The sequence below is a fragment of the Zeus faber genome (genome assembly GCF_960531495.2).
Source record: "Zeus faber genome assembly, chromosome: 12".
NCBI lineage: Eukaryota > Metazoa > Chordata > Actinopteri > Zeiformes > Zeidae > Zeus > Zeus faber.
In genome coordinates this window covers 11658554-11670360 of record NC_137196.1, presented here as the reverse complement: position 1 = coordinate 11670360, position 11807 = coordinate 11658554, and the positions used below count along the sequence as shown (strand labels likewise).

General features: G+C 49.4%; 2 protein-coding genes across 4 annotated transcripts in view; one reads left to right on the top strand and one right to left on the bottom strand.

Annotated features, from left to right (window-relative positions):
* Nucleotides 1-6073: 6073 nt before the first annotated feature.
* scg2b (secretogranin II b) lies at nucleotides 6074-7948 on the top strand (the record flags this gene model as incomplete). Its single annotated transcript, XM_080011287.1, has 1 exon — nucleotides 6074-7948. The coding sequence occupies one exon, from the start codon at nucleotides 6074-6076 to the stop codon at nucleotides 7946-7948; it is 1875 nt and encodes a 624-aa protein (XP_079867413.1).
* Nucleotides 7949-8512: 564 nt separating this feature from the next.
* The window catches only part of ap1s3b (adaptor related protein complex 1 subunit sigma 3b), a 5318-nt gene continuing 2023 nt past the window's right edge, over nucleotides 8513-11807 (bottom strand). For all 3 annotated transcript variants that reach the window (XM_080011024.1, XM_080011022.1, XM_080011023.1), the window contains 2 exons: nucleotides 11683-11807; nucleotides 8513-9236 (listed from right to left, as the gene is read on the bottom strand). The exon at nucleotides 11683-11807 is cut by the window's right edge and continues 13 nt beyond it. In XM_080011024.1, coding sequence (XP_079867150.1) covers nucleotides 9201-9236; nucleotides 11683-11807 — 161 coding nt within the window. In that variant the 3' untranslated portion in view covers nucleotides 8513-9200. The remainder of the gene's footprint in view (nucleotides 9237-11682) is intronic.

Below are 11807 nucleotides of genomic sequence, written 5' to 3'. Positions count from 1 at the left end.
CAGCCAACAGGGAGTGGCGGGGAGAGAGAGAGAGAGAGAGAGAGAGAGAAGAGAGAGATGGGAGGGGCAAAGCAGAGGAGGAGAGGAAAACAAAAGCCAAAGCGATAGATAGGGGCGGAAAGGAGAGAAGAGTGGGAATAAAGGGGAACTGGAAAGATGAGGAGAGGAGACAAGACGCGCAAAACCGAGACGCGGCAGAAATAGAAAATAGAACGGAGCGCAGAAGGAAAAAAAAAAAAGACGAAATAAGTGCCCATAAAAGGGCGTTGCTTCCTGCGATGAGTTCACACCCCTCCTCCCGCTGCGGCTGCTCATGAGCATCTGTGTGGAGAACAACAAACAAACAAGCTCATTTTTACGCTGGAGAAATATGAAGGTGGCGGTGGAATGGACATGAGGATGAACTCTACAGTTTCGTCACACACACACACACACACACACGATGATATTGATGATATTGATGAATATGATATTGACAAGAGGAATTCAAAGGGCTATCATTGTGTTGTACTTGCAGCATCGCATACTGTACACACACACACACACACACACGCACGCACGCACGCACGCACGCACGCACGCACACACACACACACACAGACATTCACCAGCTTCCATTGGACAATCCAGATGGATGGACGCCGAGAGAAAAGCAACAGACTTTTTTAATGAGCGCCAAATACCATCCAACCTCCAAAGCCTAGACACCGAACACCCCACGAACCGTATAAATAGCAACACTGCACCGCCAGGAGAACCAATGAGAGACAGGGAGAGAGAGAGAGAGAGAGAGAGAGAGAGAGAGGGAGAGATAAGAGATAAGAGATAAGATCGACTTTGAAGCTTTACACGTTGAGACGCTTCACACCATTTTGCTGTCTGAAAACACAACACGGTGCTTTCAACACACATGTGAGTGAGAGTTCATGATTTAATCCTAGTTTTTAATGAATGGATGGACATTGTGTTTCCAAATGATGAACTCTCAGGACGCGAGCGGCCTGTTTGGGAAGGGGGAAGGGCTTCATCAAGAGGCATCTTCCTGCCTCTGCTCTCGGCTGACGTCAGCCCGTGCGTCAGGCTGCGGCCCCGACTGTAGACACTCACGTCATGGCCGCATCTGCACTTTGAAGCACATGCACATGCACAGCCACCAGCCACAACATTAAAAGCACCTGCCTAATATTGTGTAGCTCCCCCTCGTGCCGCCAAAACAGCTCTGACATTTGAGGCATGGGCTCCACAAGAGCTCTGAAGGTGTCCTGTGGTATCTGGCACCAAGAAGTTAGCAGCAGATCCTTTAAGTCCTGTACGTTGTGAGGTGTAGCCCCCATGGATCGGGCTTGTTGTTCCAGCACATCCCACAGATGCTCCATCGGATTAAGATCGGCGGAATTTGGAGGCCAAGTCAACACCGCAAACTCTGTCATGTTCCTCAAACGACTTCTGAACATTTTTTGCAATGTGGCAGGACACATTATCCTGCTGAAAGAGGCCACTGCCATCAGGAAATTCTGTTGCCATGAAGGGGTGTACATGGTCTGCATCAATGTTTAGGAGGTGGTACGTGTCAAAGTAACATCCACATGAATGCCAGGTCCCAAGGTTTCCCAGCAGAACATTGACCAGATCATCACACTGCCTCTGCCGGCTTGCCTTCTTCCCATAGTGCATCCTGGTGCCATCTCTTCCCCAGATAAACGACACACATGCACCCGGGCCATCCACATGATGTAAAAGAAAACATGATTCATCAGATCAGGCCACCTTCTTGCATTGCCCCATGGTCCAGTTCTGAAGCTCACTTGCCGTATTGTAGGCGCTTTCAGCGGTGGACAGGGGTCATGGGCACCCTGACCGGTCTGCAACTACACAGCGAGCTGTGATGCACTGTGTGTTCTGACACCTTTCTATCAAAGCAGCATTAACTTTTTCAGAATTTTGTCACAGTGGCTCTTTTGTGGGATCGGACCAGACGGGCTAGACTTCACTCTCCATATGAATCAATGAGCCTTGGGCACCCATGACCCTGTCGCCAGATCACCGGTTGTCCTTCCTTGGACCACTTTTGGTAGGTACTAACCACTGCATACCAGGAACACCCCACAAGACCTGCCGTTTTGGAGGTGCTCTGACCCAGCCGTCTAGTCATCACAATTTGGCCCTTGTCAAAGTCTCTCAGATCCTTACGCTTGCCCATTATTCCTGCTTCCAACACATCAACTTCAAGAACTGACCGTTCACTTGCTGCCTCATACATCCCACCCTTTGACAGGTGCCACTGGAACGAGATGAGCAATGTTATTCACTTCACCTGCCAGTGGTTTTAATGTTGTGGCGTATCTGTGTATATGGAACCACAGTCGATCTGGAAGGTGATTCACAACCAAGGTCGCACACACACACACACACACACACAGACTAAGCGTGAAGGGAGACATTGAAGATGATAGATCACAGACTAAAGGGGAGAAGGAAAAAGCCAGGAAGCTGAGAAAGTTTGACAACGCAAGAGAAAGACGAGTTGGCGACAGAGGAGTGCACAAGGCCGGTGGTGAGCGGCAGCCAGAGTCAAATGAATTGAGAGAGGGTCCACTCCCACAGGTCCTCCGTCAGGTGCCGAGACGAGGTGAAATGTGCCCTTTTTAATGAAAGGCCGGTCTGCTGCTCCTCGCCCTCCCCTCCTCCCCCATCCCCTAACCCCACCTTTTCTTCTCCTCCTAATAGGCTAGGCAATGAATTCCAGCCGTAATGACCTCATCTATGCCCCTCATTAAAACCCACCAGTCAACCCTTTTTTTTTCTTCTTTAAACCAAGATAATTGGCACAAGAGAACATGGGGGTGGGGTGGGGGTGGGGGTGGGGTGACAATGTCAAGGGATGGTTGGGTAAACAATAAGGATTGGTGGGAGGGTGGGGAAGAGGAGGAAGTTATTGGCGGGCTCAGAACGGGAGGAGGTGAAGCGGAGAGAGGGAATCGAGAGGTGGCGAGGCGGCGTAACCATGGAGACGGCGGTTCAAAAGAAGGTGAGCCATGACAACAGGCGCGCTCGTTCTCCTCCCGGTTGTGGTGGTGATGGTGTAGGGTGGGTTGCGGGTGTGGTAGAGGAAAGGAGCCAGAACAAAAACAAAAGGGAGGAAGATTTTTTTTAAATGAAACATTGACGGATCTTTCTTTTTGATAGGGTTGTGGAATCAACGTACACCTGAGAGGGAAGATAAATACCCCACCTTGCAGCCCTCGTCACGTAAAAACTTGATTTGAGTGTAACGCCTCAGAAGGTGTAATCTGCCTGCGAAGCAAGCAAAACAACCTTGGCTCCGTGTGGAAACCAGAGTGAAGGGTTTCAAGATTCAATTGAGCTTTTCTGACTCAATTTCTGTGTGTGTGTGTGTGTGTGTGTGTGTGTGTGTGGGTGGGTGTTTGTCCTTGATTTATTCATCCCCAGCTCTGATTGAAATGAAGGTAAACAAAAGCACCGTTGGCCATGGTGTCATGTGTAGGAGTAGAAAGATAGATAGTGGAAGATAGATAGATAGATAGATAGATAGATAGATAGAGAGATAGAGAGATAGAGAGATAGAGAGATAGCACAATGACAACGCTTTACAGTTGCTTATCTGTTCAGTCAGTGCGGTGAGGTTTGGCGGTAGGGCGTGGGTCTGTATGGAACAACGCGTGCAGAATTCACATTGCGGGCCCTGGAGTCAGGACTCACTGGATGAGCCAGTGAATCATCTGTCACCAGAGACCCACTGCCAATTTACTTTGTGATAAGTCCCCTCTTCCATCACGGAGCCTCGGCCCGGCTGCCACGGCGATAACAAAAACACACAAACAGAGAGAGATGTATAAATAGAATGATGGGAGATACACCGACAGACAGACAGATCGACAGATAGACAGATAGATAGATAGATAGATAGATAGATAGATAGATAGATAGATAGATACCGCAGAGTTGTGGCTATGACGAAGCTGATGGACGTCCCTGGGGCAGAGGCTGTGTTTTTATGAATGGGCTGATGCGATCAGTGGAGGTCACGGGAGTGATGCTGTGGGACACAACCAACATCTTCGTGCGTTCGACGTTAACTTGTCAACGTCAGAAGGTTCTACACTGCCCCCTCCCCCTCCCCTCCCCTCCTCCCCCAGGGACAGGCAGCTGACAGCGGAACCAGGAAGCCGTGCAGCCATTCATTTGTGTTGACGGCTCCCGCGTTTGAGATGCCCTAAGCGCGCCGAGCACTGCGGCGGGGCGGCTGAGGAGATCTATCAGTGATAGGCTGTTCCACAAACTTAAGCGGGGCGGGAAGGGACGACCCGCTCTGAACAAGAGGGGAATGGGTTTGTGACGAGCTTAGAAGGAGGGATCGAAGAGAACGTGTGGATATGAGGAGCGAGGATGCATTCGGCAAAACAGGCGCGGAATCCCTTCAGGGACGCAAGGCTGGGAGCCTTGAGGAGCCGCCCGGAGCACCAGTGCAGAGAGCGCCATCCCGGGTCCATCTGCTCCATCATCTCTCCTGACAAACACAGACCAGGGCATGAAAAAAAAAAAATCACATGAAAACCAGTTGATTAACATTGAAGTACTGAACAGCATTTTTCCCACCACAGCTTATTTCACGCCATTCTCAAAACTCCATATTTGTTCTTGAAAACCAAGATACTTTTGATTGTGCAGCCTGGATGGACACCACTGCGACCCCTCAGTGACGAGCTGTCTGTTTGGTGTTTATTTCTCTCATTCTGTCTTTCTTTCCATCGCTCCCCCTCTCCCTCAGTCTCTCTTTCCTTCTCTCCTAACTGCGACAGCAACTCCAAGGTGGTTTCAGCGTGTGAGTCATCGCTGGTGGGTTTAACTCTGCATCTGCCGTGACCACTCTGCACTAAATGGTAGTAGTGAATATGCAACCGCACGCCGAGCCCATATGCATTTGATTTCTGGCAAACGCTACGACCGGTTGTTAAAACCTACAAAAGAGTCGTCAGTGGAAAACATCAACACCGCCACCACCATCCATCCACCTGGCCCCCCGCAAGCATTTGCAAGAAGCGCTCTGATCGATGCAGAGATTGGTGCAATAAACACCACCAGGTGCTATTTATAACACACAGGGCTTCTTAGTATGCCATATCACATAAACTAAATCATTTATATGGATTTTTTTTTTTTTTTTTCCCTTCAACCCTGGCTGTTGCGTGTGTCCTGCTGTGACGTCAGAGTCAGGTGCTGCCTCTTATATCGCAGGGAGCTGTCCGAGTGCTGAAAGCAGATCCAGAGGAGATGCCACACGTCGCTGCTGCTGCTGCTGCTTAAACCCCATTACCGAAGGTAGGGCACAAATTGGGAGAAATGGGCGCTTCATGCTCCAAATAATTACTTTAACAGTCGGATTACAATTTACAATTCAAAGATGTGTGTCAATGGACGATGGAAAGGCGGTGGTTTTGCTCCATCGCAGGATGATGAATCCACGTTGCGCTATTATTTAGATGAAATACACGACTTTGACGAGAACAAGTAGAGCTTTATTAGGATCACGTCCTTTTTCTGCCGATTTAATGAGCTTTCCCGTTTTTTAGTTGGGAAAGCGAAAGAGCATGCCGAGGTTGCCCCTAACAACGCGGAGAGTGACTCATCCAGGGATGGGAACCGTATCACTGCGACGTTGAATAGTGAAGCCAAAATTAATAACACAATTCAATTTTTACGAGACCTATTGCGATGTCATTGAGGAAAATTAGTGGGAGAATTTTTTTTTTTTTTCTGGAAAGGCGATTGCGTGCGATACGATTCGAAGTTAATCACTGAAATAACTACTGCTTTATTATTATATTATTATTATTATTATTTTGTAATCTATTTTTCTGCATTTCATAAGTTAGGCTTCTTTGCTTTTATGCCCACTCTGATTTTGTTCATTCTTCATCGTGTTGCTGTTTTGTGATTTCACTTTGAAACAATGTGTTTTAAAAGTGCTATAGATACGAAGAAAGCTTTCCTTGTATACTTACTAACTTGTTTATTTATTTACTTCCTTGATTCCGCAGGTGAACGCCTGATAATGCTGCATTTCCACCTCAAGTTGCCCGGGGAAGGAGCCGTGCTCCTCGCCTTGCTGCTCGGTGCGTGCGCCGTGCAGGGCGCGTCCCTGCCCCGCTACCACCGGCTCCGGGGCGGGCAGGACGAGGGACCGCCGGCGGCCGCCTACCCGCCCAACTCCGACATGATGAAGGCCCTGGAATACATCGAGAACCTGAAGCAGCGGAACGGCGGCCGAGGAGAGGAGCCCGTCGACTACGACGAGGTGGAGAAGTTCCGCGTCCTGCTGCAGCTCGCCTCCCTGCAGGATCAGGGCGCCGGCGCCGGCACGGGCCAGGCTCCACCGCCACCTCCGCCACCCGTGCCGAGGCAGGACGTCTCGGCCGAGCAGCTGGTGAAGGCTCTGCTGAAATCCCTCCAGGACCACCAGGCCGGGAGGGACGCCAGGCCCGCACCGGCGGAGCCCCGGAGCGACCGCCGCGCACACAGCGGCGTCAGCGGCGGCAGGCACCGCGCCGGCCCCGCCGGTCCGCCCACAGAGTACGGAAACTTCCCCCGGCCCCACAAGAAGTACCCGCTGATGTTCGAGGACGAGGAGAACAGGGACGCCTACAAGCGGGCCACGGAGGACCTGGACGAGCAGTATACCCCGCAGAGCCTCGCCAACCTGCGCTCCATCTTCGAGGAGCTGGGGAGGATGCCCGGCACCGGCGGCCTGCAGAGGAGGGACCCGGCCGCCGCCGCCGCCGCAGCTGCGGGGGAAGACGGTGGTGATGACGAGGAGGAGGACGTCTTCAGCCTCAGGAACCTGGCCTACGAAGACGTGGCTGGGGGGGAGGACTGGGTCCCGGTGGAGGAGAGGGAGGAGACGGAGGAGCTGGTGAACGGAAGCCACGAAGAGTTTGACCGGAGCCTGGGTGAGGCTTTGGAGCAGCAGGAGGAGGCGGAGCGGGAGGAGATGCAGCGCAGGGCGGCGAGCACGAACCGCGGCGAGGACGCCGACGACGACACCAAGCTGGTGGATTACTACCTCCTGAAGGTCCTGGAGATGACCGACCAGACAGAGAAAAGGGACCAAACCGGGGAGCCGAAAAAGAGACTCATCCGCCCCTCCCTCGTGGATCCCCGGACGGTGAAGGAGCTGCTGGAGCTCTCACTGAAGCTCCACGTCCCCCCGCAGGACCTGATCGACATGCTCATCACGGAGGAGCTCAGGAAGCTGCACCGCCACCCGCAAACTTCGACCACCCGCTACAGGACCAACGGTCAGACCAACCAGCCCAAGATCAGATACTTTAGCCGGAGGCTGCCGGTGAAGAGCAAGAGCCCACCCGAGGACATGGACCGGGAGGACTTCCTGGACATCATCGGCGTGGAGACGATCAGCAACGAGTACCCCGTGATGCAGAGACCCGCGAAGCCGGTCGCATCCGCAGACAGAGTCCCTGGACCATCAAACCCAGCACCAGCCCCTGTCAAGGTCCCTTCTTCGTCCGGCCGCCGGGAGAACCTCTTACTGTCCGAGCTCAACAAGATGCCGTTCAAGCGGCAGACGGACAACGCCGAGGATGACGGCGACGATGACGACGTGGAGGACGAGGTGACCACCTACCTGGCGGCCAAGATCCTCACGGAGTACCCCGCCATCACCAAGAGGGACACCGGCGGCCAGTTCCCCTACGAGCTGTACGAGCAGGCCATGAAGGACTATCTCAAGGGCCAAGGGGACAGTGAGAAGAGCCCCGTGACCAAAAGAGAGGCGGAGGCCGCCGCGGAGGAGAACGTCAGCCCCACCGAGAAGAACCAGGGGAACGAGGAGCCAGGGGCCAAGACCTCCGCCCCCCAAACCGAGAGGGAGGGCGAGGAGCCGCGTGGAAAACCCTTGGTTGGAATGTAGCCTGGCCCCTGGGTCTGGCTGGGGGTGGGGTATGAATATGATGTAAAAAAAATATCCAGTCTGGTGGACGTGATCTAGTTTACACATTGCAGATTTCTATTATATGAAGCATATAAGCCGGTGTTATTATGAGCGTTTTGCTGGACTGGGAAGCGAGTGTTGTTGTGACTCAGTCATATTATTCAGGGTTCGTGGACCTCAATGTTATAATTATTATAAAAATGATTATTTACAAATCTCGACTCAAGCCGTTGCCTGCCTTCCAAACCCTTTCATACTGCAAAGCTCTGTTATCGTTGGCCTATACCAGTTGTTGTGCTATATGCTCATTTTTAAACTCATTTTGTACATGTTCAATGATGTGTGATGGAATCAAGAGATAAATAAAGCATCAGCGGTATTATTTTTCTTCTTGTTGGCTTATGTTGTCTTATTCACTCATGGAGAACTACACCGACAAGCTGATAATGTAGTTCAAAGGGGGGCAGCTTTTTTGTGTGTGTGGTAAACAAAGAATTGCACGACCCCTTCCATCCAATATAATGATTTTCTGGGACAAAAAAATATTTAGCAAAATACATTTTTTAATCAGAAGCCCAACCATTATAAATGGCACATTGAAAAAAGGGAAACAGCACATCCACAACCCTGCTATCAACTAACCCACTTGAGACATGCATCTCACTCATACTACGAGATAGGGAGTCGACTTCAAGGAGACAGTTCTACATGATCAGTTTGAATCCAAAATGACATTTCTCACGTTTAAAAAAAATATTGCTTAATGCTTATGCAGTTACAAAGGCCTCATTAAAGTGTAAAAGCTATGATGTTGTTTTTGAACTCGAGGTAGAAACATCTTTCCTAACCTGATCAATGGCATTTTAGGAATAAAACTGTTCACTAGCAATATATTAAATAACAGCGAGTCCCCTCAAATATTAAAATCAACAGGTGTGTAGATGGAAAAAAAAAAAAAATCAAAATCATCATTATGATTTTATTCCTAGAATCTCCTAAATTTAATCTGGAAAAAAAGATGAATCAATGTTTTCATATATCTCCTTGAGGCAGAATATCAAATAGCATTCGGTTTACTATCAATGTCAGTTAAATTTGAAATAATGAAAATGCTTTAGGTGCTTCAAGCTTCCTAGTAACAGCAGTTAAATAAAAAAAAAACAAAAAAAAACCTTTCCTTCATCAGACACTTGTCGAACTCATCCACACGATCTTCTTTCTTCTCCACAATTTAAAAGGCAGGCTTGCTCATATACTCCTCCATGGTCTAAAATAAAAAAAAGGGAAGGGGAGAGAGGGAAAATGAAATTAAATACATACTTTCCCAGCGGGAAATGTGTAAAATATTATTTACAGCCACACATCGCCACATCGCCAGCTATGGAGGGCAGAGAACACCGACACACGCTCACTAGCAGAAGCAGAGCCTCTAACCTTTCTGTCCATATTCAAGGTCATCCAAAGAGCTCCACCTCATACCAATCACTGTTGTCATCCTGAAGCGATAATGATTACAAATGAATGGCAGAGCCACACACACACACACACACACACACACACACACACACACACACACACACACACACACACACACACACACCTGCAAGACGGCAGCGTTAGTCACCCTAAGAACAGGAGACGGAGAGACACAACAAGATCAACACACCTGCAGGACGAAAGCAGGACGCAGGAGGGGGAAAGACTAAAGCTTGCTTCACACCGAATAGGACAAACAATGAGAACAAAAGGGGAAGTCAGTTCATTCCTATGGAGAGTCGGATCCCGCACAGGAAAAGCTGTGATGTGATGTGGAATGTCTGTGTCCGTTCGAGGCTACGGGCTCATGCAACAAGTTCCTGTCCGACAGTACGACCGGAATTGATGTCAGTCGAGGTTTGTGTTTTGTTTTTTTTATTGGAACTGGGCTTAAAACTTAGTAAATATGTCACTTATATGAACTAATGACGTTATTAACTTTAATCTTGGATGTCACCATATTCACTATCAATAAACCTCCTTTTAGATAAGTGAATTGTGCTTTTTTTCCCCCCATACATATATATATAACACTATATATAGGACGTTTGAAACTCATTCATGGAACATGGTGAATGTCCAGCTGATCAAACTACTTTTTGTACCGGAAAAAACAAGCTCTCCCACTTTCCCTCACATATACCGATCAGCCACAACATTAAAAGCACCTGCCTAATATTATGTAGCTCCCCCTTGTGCCGCCAAAACAGCTCTGACACGTGGAGGCATGGACTCCACAAGACCTCTGAAGGTGTCCTGTGGTATCTGGCATCAAGACGTTAGAAGCAGATCCTTTAAGTCCTGTAATGCCATGGACACACTACACGACTTTTAAAGTGGTCAGATGGCTGTTCTGTTCACACTACACAACTTTCTGTCTTGTGATCAGGAATCTTGCGGTCTTGTGGTTTGCACACTACATGACTGACTGGCGACAGGGGGTCACACATTACAAGATCTTTCACCAGGAGGAATCCCGACGAGTCAAATCCTTCCTGAACACTTTTTGCAGAGTGGCAGGGCGCATTATCCTGTTGAAAGAGGCCACTACCATCAGGGAAATACTGTATGTGTTCTGACACCTTTCTATCATAGCCAACATGAACGTTTTCAGAAATTAGTGCTACAGTAGCTCTTCTGTGAGATCGGACCAAACAGGCTAGACTTCGCTCACCATACACATCAATGAGCCTTGGGCCCCCATGACCCTGTCGCCGGTTCACCGGTTGTCCTTCCTTGGACCACTTTTGGTAGGTACTAACCAGCGCATACCTGGAACACCCCACAAGACCTGCCATTTTGGAGATGCTCTGACCCAGCCGTCTAGTCATCACAATTTGGCCCTTGTCAAAGTGGCTCAGATCCTTACGCTTGCCCATTTCTCCTGCTTCCAACACATCAACTTCAAGAACTGACCGTTCACTTGCTGCCTCATACATCCCACCCTCACTTCACCTGTCAGTGGCTTTACTGTTGATCGGTGTATATTGTAATGCGAAACAAAGACATATCATCCGACGGTCACTGGGGGGAAGGATCCGACTGTCGGATATGTTTACGCATTCAGTGTGAAGTAGGCCTCAGAGAGAGACGGAGAGACACAACAAGAGCAACAAACCTAGCAGGGGAGTCGGGGGGGGGGGGGGATAAACCTACACAACGAATTAGGTGAGGATAGAGAAAGAGATGAAAAGGGAGACGGACGGATAAGAGTGAGGAAGACAAAGCTGCAAAAAAACATGAAAAGAAGCACCGGCTAAATCGCCGCATCCGTAGAAGAACTAAGACTAGGAGCAACTAAGAAGGACTACAGCCAACCAGGAACTCAGCACCACCACGGTTAAGTCAACTCATTCAGACACCGACTACTTTGCAACAAGTGCCACTGATAGAGGACAGACAGTCAAGACTCCATGATGTAGTTTGTTAGAAATAATCACAACCATGCATGTTTCACTATGACTATTCAAACAAGTTGTTGAGCTTTCGGCACTGAAGGCCGAAAATTCAGAAAAACCTTTCACCATTCCATTAATATACACTTCATTGGGAAGATTAACATAATCAATTACCAATAAACACTGCGCCTATCACAGCTGCATTACAAGCCTGTCAAACATTTATGACTGTGTGTGTGTGTGTGTGTGTGTGTGTGTGTGCGCGCGCGCGCGCCTCACCTCTTGCAGCAGGTCCGAGGCCTCGATGCAGCGAGCCACGGCCTGTTTGGAGGTTTCCTGCACCTCGCCGCCCAACAGGAACTCATCCAGGATGAAGTAGGCCTTCTCAAAGTTAAAGATGATGT